General features: G+C 52.5%; 1 protein-coding gene across 5 annotated transcripts in view; it reads right to left on the bottom strand.

The window, feature by feature from the left end:
• Positions 1-2,300: 2,300 nt before the first annotated feature.
• LOC102941358 (CLK4 associating serine/arginine rich protein) overlaps positions 2,301-16,301 on the bottom strand; it is a 41,258-nt gene continuing 27,257 nt past the window's right edge. For 4 of the 5 annotated variants that reach the window (XM_037884324.1, XM_037884326.2, XM_037884325.2 and 1 more), the window contains 6 exons: positions 12,414-12,474; positions 12,261-12,319; positions 11,912-11,958; positions 11,749-11,831; positions 3,128-3,152; positions 2,301-2,516 (listed from right to left, as the gene is read on the bottom strand). In XM_037884324.1, the coding sequence (XP_037740252.1) occupies positions 2,474-2,516; positions 3,128-3,152; positions 11,749-11,831; positions 11,912-11,958; positions 12,261-12,319; positions 12,414-12,474 (318 nt within the window). In that variant the 3' untranslated portion in view covers positions 2,301-2,473. Of the gene's footprint in view, positions 2,517-3,127; positions 3,153-11,748; positions 11,832-11,911; positions 11,959-12,260; positions 12,320-12,413; positions 12,475-16,301 lie in introns of those variants that run through there. The other variant, XR_006287177.1, reaches the window with a different exon arrangement.

Raw genomic sequence — 16,301 nt, 5'->3', positions numbered from 1 at the left:
CCTGCAGAGGACTCTGAAGATCAGGCCCCTTAAGATAACTTAGATTGAAAATCAGGCCCCTACTTATGCATCCCAGAGTCACATTAGTTTTTTTGGCCACAGCATCAGTCTGGGAGTTCATGTTCCACCAATTATTCCTCTCCCACAAAAAAACACTTTCAGAGTTACAGCTTCCCAGGCTGGGGGAATATCCTGTAGGTATGGCCTGCATTCTTTGTTCCTAGGTTTACATTGAGCTGCATTAAAACACAGTGTTTCCTTGCACCCAGTTTATCAAGCAATCCAGGTTGCTCTGAATCAGCAATCTGTCCTCTTCATTTACCACTCCCCCAATTTTTGTGTCATCTGCAAACTTTTTCAGTGATGATTTTGTTTTGTTCCCTCTTCCTCTTTAACATTTTTATTAATGACCTGGGCCAAGCAGCAAGCCGTGCCCCCTGAAACACAAGGATTTTTAATACAGGCAGCATGAGACCCAGCATGTGTCACTCTACTTGAAGTCTCCCATGATCAGTGTTTTCCCTACATTTTACAGATAGGTGTGTAAGGAGCCAGTCAGCCTGTTCCCTAGTGTGTGGTGGGCTGTTGCAGACACCAACTAATACCCCATCTTGTGCTTTACCTGCTAGGCATTGATCCGTAAGCGTTCACTGTCAGTTTCTTCTGTTATCAATGTCTCAAACAGCTAATGCCCTTTTTGACATCAAGCTCCCCTCCCCTTTTGCCCATTTTAGTCCTCCTACTAAATAGGTTATAACCATTGGTTTGTAACATCCTAAGCATGCAGATCATTCCCACAGGTTTCACTAATACCAACCAGATCAAATTAGCAGGAGTGTTATAAGCAGCACACAAGAAGTAATTCTTCTGCTCTACTCTGCTGCTTAGGCCTCAACTAGAGTACTGTGTCCAGTTCTGGGCGCCACATTTCAGGAAAGATGTGGACAAATTGGAAAAAGTCCAGAGAAGAGCAACAAACTGATCTAAGGACTAGAACAGTGGTTCTCAACTAGGGATATGTGTACTCCTGGGGTACTCAGAGGTTTTCCAGGGGGTACAGCAACTCATCTAGCTATCACCTACCCTGGCCTATACTTTAAGAATGTAAGCTATATGTTTATCATTTCGCTAGTTATAGAGGTATAAAAGAAAGAATCAAAATCACTGTCTGCTGGTGTAAGGGCCTTCTCTCACTGGGACAGTCTGAGGCCCTGTTCTTAAGGTAAGGCCTTTGGTTAAGCAGCAGAGGCAGCCATAAGCTGGGAAGTGTATGGTGTCATGCTCACATTCCAAACTAGTCATACTGAAATAAGGCAATCTGGGGCTGTTAGAAAGGTGATCTGATCTATCGCCTCCAGATAAAGGGAAGAGCCTAGAAGATGTAAAAGGAAATTTAGTTTGATAGTTTTCTGTTTGGTAGGAAGTCACTTATCAATAGACATAGTTAGGAAACCCTTATGTCTTTATAGATGTAGTTGTGAAATCCTCACTTCTGATTTGTTTTGTCATAGTTCCTACTTTGCTATTGTTTATTTGTATGGTCTGTGTCTGGTTCTGTGATTGTTCCTGTCTGCTGTATAATTAATTTTGCTGGGTGTAAGCTAATTAAGGTGGTGGGATATAGTTGGTTAGCTAATCATGTTACGATATATTAAGATTGGTTAGGTAAGTTTCAGTAAAATGATTAGTTAAGGTATAACTGAGACTATTACTATATAAATTAGGGGCAAACAGGAAGTAAGTTGGGATTCAAAAATAAGGAAAACAGAACTTGGATTTAAGCTTGCTGGAAGTTCACCCCAATAAACATCAAATTGTTTGCACCTTTGGACTTTGGGTATTAGTGCTCTCTATTCATGCGAGAAGGACCAGGGGAATGGGAGGGTGAAGGAATAAGCCCTCCAACACGCTGGAAGGAGCCTCCCCTCTCAGCACACTAGGCATACCCTAAGAGCACCCACTAGCCCATCGAGCAGAGAAGGCCTGGGGTGGAGGAATCTGACTTTTCCTTCGGAAAGCCACAGCCTAAGCCACCCTGTGTCCTCCAAGCCTTATTCCTTCTGCTGCCTGCAGGGACAGGCCACAGCCATTCTAAGGGGAAGGGCACGGCTTACAGCTATTGCCCCCCTAACCCCAATTTCCAGGGTGCGAGCTGGTTGCCTTACACTGCAGACCCACTCCTCTTCTCACAAAGTCAAACTGCTCAGCTCCACCCCTGCCCTGCCCCGTCACAGGAAAGCTCGGCAGTTACCCTGGGTGCAGGTTCTTGCAGAGACTGATCTGAGGCCTCGTCCTATATGTCCAGTTTAAGGCTCCTGCAAGGGCTAAGGAGGATTTTTTATTATTATCCGATACTAGCATCTTAAAAACAGAACAGCAATGTACAGCTTTGCTACACAGCAGGGCTGGCGGGGCCTGCTGAGCCGACCACACCACAGGGGGCAGAGACCAGGGCTGCGCTGGGACCCACGCTCTAATGGCGGTAGTGAGGGCTTCTGGACCGGGAGCGGGAACGCCTGCAAAGGGAGAAGACAAGCTGGTTAAAGCAAGGAGGGGAATGTGCAGCGGGGGCCGGCGCTGCCCCTCTTCCTATAGGGGGAAGCAGAGCTACATCAACCTCTCTGGTCCATGAAAAAGCCTGACCCGGGACTCCCTGCGTTTGACTCCCTCCCGTCCGCTGAACCCAGAGGTGACAAGCGGGCCCCAGCCGCACACAGGGACTGGGCCACTCGATTCTCCCACCCATGCAGGACGACTCTGCACAGGGCAGCCAAGCTGTCATGGACACAGCTGGCTGAGTGCACCCGAGCCTGCCCTCAGCACAGCCAGCCTTGCCCTCCCCTGCTGCAAGGCCAGGACACCCCCTGCCTTGGCATGCAGGTGAACAGCCAGCAGCGTGTTAGGTGGCGACTGGAGGAGCCCGCGGAGTGCTAGGGGCGCGAGCGGGGCCAGCAGGGCACGCCAGGTCTATGAAGACATGGGGACGGGGTCCTGAGTGATGTGTGTTCCCTGTGCCCACCCGCCCCAAGGCTCAGGACTGGCTGCCCTCACAGCTCCCCCATGGGCACAGCTGGGGAGCTGCAGGCGGCTGGTTACCCCATCCCAGAAGAGGAGAGATTGAACCTACCTCCTGGAAGAACCATATTCCCGACCTGCAAAGAAAAAGCAAGGGTTACAAGTTGGAGATGAAGCCTCTGTACTGGCGGGCAGGGGTTTAGGAGATGCAGCTGCCCTGTGGGCACAATAGCTCAGCGGTCAGGAGAGGGGTAACCTGGCTGCTCTGGAAAGTGGGACAGCCCTTTCCAGCAGCTTTAGGCTGGGGGAGGCATCTCTCAAAACTTGTGCTGATTTATTGTGAACTAAGTGAGAAATGCAGGGGATTCAGCCAGCGGCGCTGGGGAAAGGACGTACTGCACAGTACCAACCTGACCCTGCAGGAGGGGAGGGTAACCTGACTCACACCATCCCACTGACACCTGTGCGATCACTGGCGAGCGCCAAGGTGAACAACATGCAAGTGTCTGCAGCACGGCGGGCTATGGCGGCAGTTTCATTACCTTAGCAGTGTAAAGGTCTGTCACTTAACACCACACAGAACCGGTTGTGAACACCAAAGCCTCACGCACTGGCTGGCTACATAACGTAAGGACTGGGAAAAACGGTTACTAACCTTCTCGTAACTGTTGTTCTTTGAGATGTGTTGCTCATGTCGATTCCAATTAGGTGTGCGCACACTGCATGCATGGCAGCCAGATTTTCCCCCAGCAGCATCCATCGGGTTGGCCTGGACGCCTTCACGGCGCTCAATATAGGGCTATACCGACCCACCATCCCGTCAGTTCCTTTTTGCGAGCTACGCCGACAGAGGGGTAGATGGGTGGGTATTGTAATGAACATGAGCAACACATCTCGAAGAACAATAATTACGAGAAGGTTAGTAACTTTCTTCAAGTGATTGCTCATGTCAATTCCAATTAGGTGACTCCTATCCTTAACTTTTGGAGGCGGCGTCAGAGGTCAAAGGTTCGCTGACTGAAGCGCTGCTCTACCAAAGGCTGCATTGTCTCTGGCCTGTTGGGTAATTGTATAATGCAGAGTGAAAGTGTGTATTGATGACCAGGTCGCTGCTCTGCATATTTCCTGGGTTGGAACATGTGCCAGGAACACCGCTGACGAGGCCTGTGCCCTGGTGGAGTGTGCTGTAAGCAAAGGGGCAGGTACCTTTGCCAGGCCATAGCACTCCTGGATGCATGGACGTGATCCACGACAAGATCCTCTGGGAGAAGACTGGAAGCCCATTCATTCTGTCCGCTACGGCAACAAACAGATGAATGGACTTCTGGAACGGTTTCATTCATTCAATGTAAAATGCCAGTGTCCAGCGAGTGAAGTTTCTGCTTCCTGCTGCTTGAGTGCGGCTTAGGATAGAAAACTGGGAGAAAGATGTCCTGGTTGACGTGAAACTGGGAGACAACCTTGGGAAGGAAAGCCAGATGTGGCTTGAGCTGAACCTTGTCCTTACAAATCACAGTGTAAGGAGGCTCTGATGTTAAGGCCTTAAGTTCAGACACCCTCCTGGCTGTTATTGCTATCTGAAACGTCACCTTGTATGAGAGGTACAGCAGAGAACACGTCGCCAGCTATTCAAATGGTGGCCCCATTAGTCTGGAAAGGACCAGATTGAGGTCCCAGGCTGGGACTGGCTGTCAGATGTGTGGATATAGCCTGTTGAGACCTTTCAGGAAACGACTGACCATGGGGTTGGCAAAGACCAACTGGCCCTCTGCACCTGGATGGAAGGCAGAAATGACAGCCAAGTGAATCTTTACTGATGACATGGACAGCCCCTATTGTTTGAGGTGGAGCAGATAGTCCAGTATGAGGGGAATGGACATGAGTGTTGGACGGTGTTGCACCGACCAGACTGAAAATTTCTTCCACTTGGCCAGGTAGGTAGCCCTCGTGGAAGGTTTCCTACTGCCAAGGACTTGTCTGACCAGGTCCGAACAAGCGAGCTCCATTGGGTTTAGCCATGGAGCTTCCACACCGTGAGATGCAGCGATTCAAGGTTCGGATGCTGGAGACAGCCATGATCCTGAGTTATCAAATCCAGGAAGAGTGGCAAGGTGATTGGGGCTTCCACAGACATTTCCAGGAGAGATGTGCATCAGTGTTGACGGGGCCAGGCTGGAGCTATCAAATGTCACTGAGACCCCATCCCTCCGAACTTTGAGGAGCATCTTATGAACAAGAGGGATGGGAGGGAACGCATACAAGGAGGCGGCCCTCTCAGGAAAGGAAGAACATGTCCGCGATGGAGCCCAGGCTGTGGTTCAGGAAGGAACAGAACTGCTGACATTTCTTGTCGCATCATGTGGCGAACAGGTCTATCTGGGGAAACCCCCACTGTTGAAAGATGGAGTGTGCAACATCCAGGCGCAAGGATCACTTGTGGCCATGGAACAACCTGCTGAGATAGTCTGCCAACTCGTTCTGTACTCCAGGGAGGTACAATGCTTCCAGCTGTATCGAATGAGTTTTGCAGAAGTCCTACAACTTGAGGGCTTCCTGGCAAAGGGGAGAGGAGCGTGCACCCCCATGTGTTTATATAAAACATCGCTGTGGTGTTGTCCATCATAACTGATACACATTTCCCTTCCAGATAAACTTGGAATGTCTGGCATGCTAGGCGGACCACTCTCAGCTCTCTAACGTTGATGTGGAGAGCGAGCTCTGCCTGAGACTGGAGACCTTGTGTCCTGAGGTCTCCCAGATGTGCACCCCACCCCAAGGCTGACATCTGTCACCAGCAAGAGGGATGGCTGAGGCCTGGTGAAGGGAACCCCCACACATACCACCTGTGGGTCGAACCACCACAGGAGGGAGTCAAGGGCTGGATGAGGCAGGGTGACGATCTTGTCCAGACTGTGCTGAACCAACCGATATACCGAGGCCAGCCACGATTGGAGCGACCGGAGTCTGAGCCTGCTGTACCCCACATAGGTACAAGCGGTCATGTGTCCCAGAAGCTTTAGGCAATTCCTTGCAGTTGTGGTAGGGAACTACCTGAGATTTCAAATGTTGCCCAGGGCCTGGAACCGCGATTCCAGGAGGTATGCCCTGGCCTGCATGGAGTCCAATACCGCCCCTATGAACTCTATTCACTGGACTGGGGACAGAGTTGACTTTCGCACATTCAGAAGAAGGCCCAGTTCGTCGAAAGTTGCGGTTATGAACCCAACTTGGGCCTCCACTTGCTCTCTGGAGCAGCCCTTGATCAGACAGTCGTTGAGGTATGAAAACACCTGTACCTGTCACCTGTGCAGGAACGTGGCCACAACTGTCATGCATTTGGTAAACACTCAAGGCGCCACTGAGAGGCCAAACAGGAGGACTGTGAAATGGTAGTGATTGTGGCTCACCACAAACCTGAGGTACCTTCTGTGGGACGATGTGATTGAGATGTGAAAGTACACGTCCTTCAAGTTGAGGGTGGCATACCGGTCCCCTGGATCCAATGAAGGAATAATGGAGACCATGCGAAACTTCAGTTTTTTCCATGAACCTGTTAAGCTCTTGCAGGTCTAGGATGGTCCTGAGGCCGCCTTTGGCTTTTGATATTAGGAAATACCAGGAATAGAAGCCCTTGCTCTTCAGCTCCTGAGGAACCTCTTCTACTGCCCCCAGCGATAGGAGCGAATGCACCTCCTGTATGAGGAGTTGCTTGCAGGAAGGGTCCCTGAAGAGGGACGGGGAAGGGGGGTGGAAGGGCCAAGAATTGGAGGGAGTATCCCCCTTCTATCGTGCGGAGCCCCCAGCAGTCCGATGTAATATGGGTCCATGCAGGGTAGAAAGGGGACAATCTGCTCAAGAAGGTAAGGAGGGGTGGATCCAGTGTTCGTGCTGGTGCGCCGTCCTCGAGCGCGCCTTCAAAAAGGTCTGCTTCTGGCCTGAAGACTGCTTCGACTGGCCATAGCCCTGGCGTGAGGAAGGGTGGGACCTCTTCCCATCATTCCTATTCCTCCGCCAAGAGCCATCCCATCCGTTCTGTGGCTGGCAGAACCACGGCGGAGGTTGCAGCCTGAAATGTTTCTGCTGTGTAGCGGGGGTATGCAGGCCAAGGGATTTGAGTGTGGCCCTTGAGTCCTTCAGGCTATGGAGCCTTGTGTCTGTCTTTTCTGAAAAGAGGGCCGAGCCTTCAAAGGGGAGGTCCTGGATGGGCTGCTGGACCTCACAGGGGAGGCCAGAGACTTGCAGCCAGGAGCTCCTCATCCTGGCTACCCCCCTTGCATCGTGCGGGTGGCTCCCGCGATGAGCTTGCCCTCCTCAACCAGCACAGACAACTCTGTGCGGAAGTCCTGAGGCAGCAGCTCCTCAAATCTGGCCATCACTCCGCAGGTGCGGTAGCTGTATCTACTGATGACGGCCTGTTGATTTGAAATGCGGAGCTGCAACCCCCCATCGAATAGACCTTCCTGACAAACAGATCTAATTTCTTCACCTTCCGGTTTTTTGGGGAGGGTTAGCCGCGTCCCCTACCAGGGAATCTGGTGGAGGGGACGTATAAAAGGTGCTCATATCCCTTTGAGGGAACAAAGTATCTCTGCTCATTCCTCTTCGCCGTGGGAGGCAGTGTGGCCGGGGTCTGCCACAAGATTTTAGTGGCCTCACTGATAGTTTTAATAAGTGGCAGGGCAATGCAGGAGGGTCCGGAGGGGGCAAGAAAGTTGACCATAGGGTCCGCGTCCTCTACCACCTCCTCCGCCTGGATCCCTAGGTTCTGTGCCACCCCCCCCTAAGCAGTTGTTGCAAGACCCTGCTGTCTTCCAGGGCTGGGGCCGTTGACGTGCGCATCACTGCCTCATCTGGTGAGAACGAAGACAAAAAAGCCTGTCTGGCAGTGGGTCGTGCTCCCTGCCCTCGGCGCCAAGGGGGTCTTGTGGCGTCCGGTGTCCTGGTGCAGTCCCCGATGGCCACAACAGGTGGTGCCATGGACGTCGGTGCTGTGGATGCCGGTGCCACATATACCGTAGCCACCGACATTGGAGCCACGGCAGCTGACTGCAGCGGTCGCTACAGCCAATGCCCCCAGTGCCGACAGCATCGATGATGGCACAACTGATGCCGAGGCCACCGATGATGACCTGGAATGCGACCTCTGGCTCTGTCCCCGGCTCTGATGGAACACCCAGGGACTCCAGAATAGCCACTGGAGCAGAGCCTGCCATTGACCAGGCCATGGTGGCGGGTAGGGCTGCCGATGGCGCCAGGATCTTCTGCTCCTGCTGGAGTGATACAACTCCACCTCCGAGGACTCCATATAGGAGGACCACAGAGGAGTGGTGCCCATTGGTGCTGGTGATCAGTGCCGGGGGACTGGTGCGGCTCCACTGCATGGGTAGCTGGTGCCGGGGAACAATTTGCAGGAAATGGCGATTGCTGCCCCATGATCACCGGCTTGCCCCTCAACGGCACCGAGGGTCAAACTGGCCCTGGTGACTTGTCCCTCCTTGGAAGGGAGGATGGCGCTGTAAGCTCCAGCAGGTCCCTTGCCGCCTCTAGTGTGCAGGGGAGCTGCCGCTCTCGGCTGTGGCGGGCCGGTGAGCGATGAGGGTCCGGACTCGAGTGGATCCCCATGAGGGAGGAGTCAGCATGGCAATGGTTGGCGGTGGGCCTGAGGTGGCATGGCCTGACACGGGTCTCACACCCAACCGCTCCTTGGGTTTAGCTGGAGGAGAGCTGCTCCTCTCCAGCCTCCTCTTCTTTTGGGGCACCGGAGACTGAGATTGGTGCCTCCCTGTGGCCTGTGCCGAGGCCTTGTGGGCGGAGCCATGGTGGTGCAGAGGGTCTCTCAAAGAGCCCTTCCTCGGCACCGGCTTGCGTGCCAGCGCACTCCGCTCTGACGAGGAGGTGCTCGGGATTGGCTCTGCCAAGCCGGGGTCCAACTGAGGGTGGAGTGCAGCCTCCATCAGGAGGATCTTGAGACACTGATCCCAGTCTTTGAGGGTTCTGATGGCTCTCCCCAAACACTTCAGACACAAACTGTGCGGGTTGCTCCTGGGCATAGACTTGCCACAGTCCTTGCAGGCTTTAAAACCCGGGGACCGAGGCATGCCTCAGTGCCGGGAGAGCGTTGGGGGGAAGGCGTACCCCCAAAATGAAACTTAGCGAAGAAACTACCTATTTAACTTACCACAACAACTACGATAACTATATACACAATTTATAAAAAGACACTGCAAGAGTGGAGACGATTGCCGAAACAAGAGCTAAAGACGTTCCGGCTAACCGTCACTGGCGGTAAGAAGAAACTTAAGGGATGGTGGGTCAGCATGGCCCTGTATTGAGCGCCACGAAGGTGCAACCCCAGGGGGCGCCCAGGCCAACCCGACCGATACCACTAGGGGAAAAATCTTCCAGCTGCCGTGCACGCAGCACGCACACACCTAATTGGAACTGATATGAGCAACACAGCCTGGAGAACTTTTTTTAAATACACAGGCCAATATTTTCAGAAGTAGAAGCCTAAAGTGTGGCCCTTCAGCCCACATTTAGGCATCTAAGGGTGGGATTCCCAGAAGCTCCCACGTGACTTCAGAACGGATGTTGACGACGCCCTGGACTCGTCTCTCTCCGAACAGAGGAGCATTTTGAGAGTGACACATCTTAGTAGAAAAACTGCTATGTAAGCTCTGAAATTCTCTGAACACTTAGCAAACTGCGGAGTCAAGCATGAGCCATCCAGTTCAGCAACTGGAGATGAACCAGGAAGCAGCTGGCTGATAGGGAGATCAGCCAACTGCTCTGGGGAAAGGACGTACTGAATGGTACAGGCCTGACCCTGAAAGCTGGGGAGGGTAACCTGACTCTCACAGTCCTACTAGCCAGATGGAAACAGAACAAGCTAATTACACTTTTAAACTTGCACATACAATCAATATTTTTTATTCTTATTAATCTTGATTTAGCTCTACCCTCTGAGGCACCTGGCATTGGCCATTGTCCGATAGGATACTGGGATAGATGGACCTTTGGTCTGACCCAGTATGGCCGTTCTTATGTTCTTAACCCCTGGCGAAAAGGGAAGTCCTGGGTACAGCAGGCTCCCACTCGGGTGCTGGCCCTCCAGGGGCATGAGCCATTAGTGAGGCTGGAAGCTACCCAAATGGCCCTGTTCCCCTAGAACACCGCACACCACACTTCCCCCTCACACAGGCACCTGGACCCCTGAAGAGGCTGCTCTAAGGGACTGCAAGAGTCTGACCTCGAGGGTACTGGGAGTAGGGGTCTCCCACTGGCCTCAAAATCACTGGCCACTTCTGAAGATTTAGGCCCTAATCTCTGGGAACCCAGCCAGTGTCCAGAGCACATGCTGAGGATGAAGAGTGACATCTGCTGGACTCATGCAGCACTGAGTCACCCCCCCAACCTAGCCCACGGCCACTGCAGCACCATCACAGTGAATGCTGGAGCAAGGAGCAGCTCTCTCTCCAGTTCTGCAGACAGCTAGCTCCCAAACAGCACCTGCTCCCTGTAACACTGGACTCCACATGCTTTATGAAAATATGCTTATGAATGTGAATATGATGTAACTGGAATATGCTTTATGCAAAAAGTCTCTTGTAAGGTATCATTACAGAGCTTATGATCTACTGAGTGTGGTCATCTTATTTGTTTGCATGTGTTATTTCTATGTCTGGAGTGAGGAGAAGAAGATATAAACTTGTATTACTGATGTAAATATATTAAGTGGAAGCCATTAAGGGTGCTTCAGAATCCATGAACTGTAAATGGCTCTGTTTACTTGCAAACCTTCCTGTGTAAGAGTGGGCCAGCCCAGGAAGAATGGTGGCTGGGGTCTCACAGGACATGCGACCATGTCACATGATACTAAAATTCATCTTAAATCTGGTACTTTTCCATTTAAAGAAGGGGGGTGGGGATCCAGAGAGACAAAGCTATAAAAGGGGGTGGAGCAGGACAAAGGAGGTCCCAGTCATGAGAAAACCCCTAGTTATCACCTGAGATGGCTGCTGGAACTAGCAAGGACTCTATCAGGGGAAAGGATTGCACCCAGACTAGGAAGGAGTCTAGTCTGTGAAAAAAGCTTATTGAAACATCTCTGAGGGTGAGATTTTACCTGTAATCAGTTTCTTAATGTATTAGGCTTAGACTTGCGTGTTTTTGCTTTATTTTGCTTCGTGACCTACTTTGTTCTGTCTGTTATTACTTGAAACCACTTGAATCCTACTTTTTATACTTAATAAAATCACTTTTATTAATAAACCAGAGTAAGTGATTAATACCTGGGGGCGCAAACAGCTGTGCATCTCTATCAGTGATATAGAGGGCAGACAATTTATGAATTTACTCTGTATAAGCTTTATACAGAGTAAAATGGATTTATTTGGGGTTTGGATCCCATTGGGAGCTGGGTGTCTGGATGCTGGAGACAGGAGTATTTGCCAAGCAGTTTTCAGTTAAGTCTGCTGCTTTGGGGGCATGGTTCAGACCCTGGGTCTGTGTTGCAGGAGGCTAGCGTGTCTGGCTCAACAAGGCAGGGTTCTGGAGTCCCAAGCTGGCAGGGAAAACGGGCTGAGAGGTAATTTCAGCACATCAGGTGACAGTCCCAAGGGGGGGGTCTCTGTGACCGAACCCATCACACTCCCTGCCCCCCAGTCTGTGCCTGCCCTACTCTGACAGCACAGGAGTCACTTGCCCGGGCGGTGCCAAGCAGCAGGTACTCACTGTATCGCGGGGACGGGGAGCGGCTCTGCCTGCTGTACTGCCTTTCCCATTCTTCCCGCTCCTTTTCTCGCCGCTCTCTCTCCCTGCAGAGAAACAAGAGGGCTTAGCGCACAACCTGCAGAGAACACGCCCAGAGAACAACAGGGGAAGCAAGAGAGTTTACTTCATTCGGATCTTCCGGGCCATGGCTCGCAGCTCGTCTTCTCGCTCCTGAAAGAGAGAGGCACGGATCAGCCAAGCTCAGTGTGAACCCCCAAACACACACACTCCCCTCAGCACAGCAGTGCTCCCCCAACTTCACTCCCCACCCCTGCCTACTGAGTCCTTGGACCATCACCGCTGTGGATGCTAGCTCTGCTCTCAGGTAACACATCCATGAGTGCTCCTAACCAGGCAGAGGCCGTTCCAAATGGCCAGACACTCCACCCAGGGGTGTGAAATGGGAGTAGTGGCGCAGCCCAGTGATTAGAAGCAGAGGCAGACCCATGTCAGGGTGCAGCTGGGTCACATACCTGCCTTTCATGTTCCTGTTGCATCATCTTCTCTTGTGCTGCCTTTTTGTCAGCTTTAACTGAGAGAGAGACAGAGAGAGAGATTTTAAGCAGCTGCCACAAGGCCAGGCCAGAGTGGCAAGTGAATTGCATAATGAAACTGGTCTTGCTTACACTGCCTGTTGAGAGCCTTCTGCATTCGCAACTTCAGCTTCTCCTGTGGAGTCAGCTTTGGCTACGAGGAAAATTAAACAGAGACATGTTAAGGGAAGGCACAGGGACATCGGCACTGCCAGACAGGATCAGATCCAGAGGCACTCTTGCCGAGGAGGGCATCTCCTACACCAGATGCCTCAGAGGAAGAGACAGAAACCCTGCAGCAGACAGATGGGGGAGCAACCTGCCCCGGCAGGTCTCATCCAGATCCTTGACACCTAGAGATTGGGTTAGGCCCTGAAGAAGGAGATTTCCCCCCCCCGCTCCAGTGTTCTGTGTTGTGTTGACTAGAGTAACTCGGGATATTCTTGTCAGCCACAGAAATGGCCAGTCCCTTATTGCATCTTGCCAAGTTTTTGGCCTCAGCAATATCCTGTGTCAATGAGTTCCACAGACTGTCTCTCATATTTTATTCAAAAGGATGTCTTCATCAGTTTTGAATTTTCACCTTCTAATTTCATGGAATGTCCCCTTCTAATGCTGTGAGGCAGGGAGAAGCTCCCAGTCTCCCTTCTTGACCAGTCAATAATTCATAGACTTTCTCCTGTCGCCTCTTATTCACCTCCTCTAGAGCCAGGAGGTGAATTTGTAGACATACTCGAGCTAGCTTTGGTTGAACTTGATCAAAGCTAGCTTGAGTAACAATAGAATTGAAGTCACAGCAGAAGGGGTGGAGGCATAGGCCAGCTGCTCCGAGGGTCCAAGGTAGCTAGATCAAATCTACCTCAGGTATATCTACACATGCTGCAATCCCACTTCCAATTGCAGTGTAGACATACTCTAAGGGAATAAAGCCAAATCTTTTCACTCTCTCCAGCCAAGAGTTTTTCTAGGTCTTTGACCATTGTTACAGATTTGTAGATTCCAAGGCCAGAAGGGAGCATTGGGTATAACCCAGGCCAGGGGACGGCCCAAAAATAATTCCTAGAGCAGAGCTTTTGGAAAACCATCCAATCTTGATTTTAAAATTGCCAGTGACGGAGAATCCACCATGATCACTGGTAAGTTGTTCCAGTGGATAATGACTCTCACTGTTCCCGTCTGAATTTGTCTAGCTTCAACTGTCAGCCATCGGACCGTGTTAGACCTTTTGTTGCTAGATGGAAGAGCCAGTGATTAAATATTTGTTCCCCACATAAGTACTTGTAGACTGTGATCAAGTCCCCGCCCCCTCCTCTGAACCTCCTGTTCTAGGGTATCCTGTGTGAGATAGGGTGACCAGTCTGCACCCCTGTTAATCTCTATCCGATCCTTTGCACCCTAGCCCCTGGTTTGCTTTCCTGGCTGCAGCAGCATACTGAAGAGGGCTCTGTTAGGAGCTGCCTGCAATGGTGCCCGGGTCTCTGGCCTAACTGGACACCACATTTACATCACTCCAAGGTGGGCGAGGGGGAGGACAATGTACTTTCCTGCCTTTTTCTGGGGGCACTCTCAGGCCGTGTGTTTCAAGCTGGGCCTCTCAGCTCTGGGGAGCTGCCCTGTGGACAGGCATCCAGAAACAAGAGGCTTCACTGGTGAGAATACGCAACTCAACTGAGGCCAGCAGGGACCCACTCACAGGCAGGCAGGGGCACCCAAAGTAGGGGCCAAGGGCCACTCTCCAGTTGGTTCTAGCGTAGATGGGGTGGGGAGCTGGGCAGAGGCTGCTGCTCCTCCAACAGCCACAGGAAGGGCTTGAGGACTGGAGGAACTCAGCCCAGGCAGCCACGTCCGTTCATGCAGCCAGGAGGAGACCAGCACGAGCAATACTCCAGGGGCTTGCTAGAGTGTGCAGCTTTCAGTACCAGCTAAGGGAAACCCTGGAGCTCGTGGCCAGCTAGCAGCCTTAGGGCCACAGTTTGGGCTCCCTGGAGCAAAGAAAACCAACCCCTGGAGCACTCCTCTGATTTAACACCCTCCGACCCCACACGGAAATGTGACCTGGGCAGCTTTAACGTGCCTTAAGTTACAGGTTACAGACCAGTACTCAGGATGCCACTGCCACAAGAGTGTGCCCAGGCTTTGACCCCCCGAATCTGCCAGCGGCATGGGACCACTGCAGTCCTTCAGGGTAGGGCCATGGAAGCGCTCCCATGGCAAGCCGGATCAACCCACAATGGGGCAGCTGATACTAGACTCCTGCTACGTTACTGCTATGCTTAGCCTAGCGCTCTCCTGACCATTGGCCCCACGAGTTAGCACAGATAGGATCAGAGAGAACCCATGTAGCAGCGCCACGTCTCTGGGGACAGCACTGATCTCTCGCAGGGATTCTAGCCAAGGAAGAATGTGCCTAACACCTGCAGTGCTGGGGAGCCCTGGCCACCCTAGCCCAGCTCCATTCATGGAGGGCCAGGCTGGCCAGGGCTTCACCTCCATTGCCCACTGGTGGAAATGCAGAAGCTCGTCCCCAAGTCTTATTCTCTGAATGCAAGAAGTTAGTCCACCAAGACTGAGCGTGTGGATTGCTGCTGTTGGCCGTCAGTCATGTTGATTGACATTTCCCCAGTGCTTTAGCAAATTTGATCGATTAGCCCAGCGTATTAAGCAGACAAGAAAACATATTTAACAATTGCCTTGGGGCTAGAACCAGCTCCCCACATTCAAATCATACCAAGAAGGTGGCTGGCCTATATACACCCCTCCCTCGCTCCTTTCTGATAGACAGCACCCATCTGACAGCCTGCGCCCTAAGGGTCACACAAAGGCTCCCCATGATGGTGGTGGTGGCTTGGAGATGACCTGCAGAGCGGCAGGCAGAGGGAGGCCAGGGTAACTCCAAGGGCACTCCCTCTCTTGCTCTGCAGAGGATCCCACTGCACACCCCCACACAGGCACCTTGCTTCCCTAGGGGCCGTCTTGGGATCTAGACCACCAGGAGTTCATTGGGTGCCACTCCTTCCCAGACATATGAAGGGAAGACAAAACCCTGCTGCCCATTCCTGGAGAGCCAGTGCGTGCCTGGATCCCAGGTAGGAATGCAGTGACGTGCTTTCCCTTCCTATTTGGGATCTCAAGGACACAAGGGTCAACAGAACACAGAGTGCCTCTCTGCATTGCCAGCTGACTTGGCCATGAAATGGCCTTTGCAGAGTACAGCAAGGCCCCCTGCTTCTAATCCAGCACCTCTCCCTCCATGTCTGGAACTCCTTCCTAGGGGCTCCATCTGGAGTCAGGGCCATGCAGGCTGGGAGGGCCATGCTTTAGATCAGGAGACCTAACCTAGGTCAAGGTGCTCCAACCTGCCACACAGGAACGGGCAGCAGGCCCCAGAACGATGCCGAGATCCCACAGTTGCGAGGCCCGGAGTCCGAAAGCACCAGGAGGTTTGTTCCAGGAACCAAACAGCTGGGACGGGAGGATGTGTCCTGGCCCCAGCCCCCTTGGCAGTTCAAAGCACCTTCCCCTGTCAACGAGCCTCTGACAGCTCCTACTGGCAGCGCTTTGTTTACTACTGTGTGCACCGCACAGAGGCAGCCAGTGGGACACAGTCACGAGGCACTCGCTGCAGAGCAGCCCCAGCCCCAGCCCGACAGGGTCTGGAGAGCGCAGCTGGCAAGGGAGGAGTGGGTGTTAAGCTGCCAGGGGGACTGACGCACCAGGCTGGTTTCCAGGGACGGCAATAATCCCAGAACTTGGCACTCTTGCATTCTAGCTTAGTCAGTGCAATAGAGGACATAGGTTCATCCGCTTACAGGGGTCACTGAAGGGGGGGGATCTGGGTTAGCCCCCGTACCTGCCAGCCCCACCCCCCCATGCTATGGACTGACTACTACCCAGCAGACCGGGGTCTTTGTGGAGCCAGTAGAAGGGAAGGTGTCTTCTGTTCCCAGAAATTCAGCGAAAGGGACAGTGACCCGAAACCCA

The sequence above is a fragment of the Chelonia mydas genome, chromosome 23 (genome assembly GCF_015237465.2).
Source record: "Chelonia mydas isolate rCheMyd1 chromosome 23, rCheMyd1.pri.v2, whole genome shotgun sequence".
Classification (NCBI taxonomy): domain Eukaryota; kingdom Metazoa; phylum Chordata; order Testudines; family Cheloniidae; genus Chelonia; species Chelonia mydas.
The sequence above is the reverse complement of the archived record's forward strand: the minus strand, read 5'-3'. Positions and strand labels throughout refer to the sequence as shown.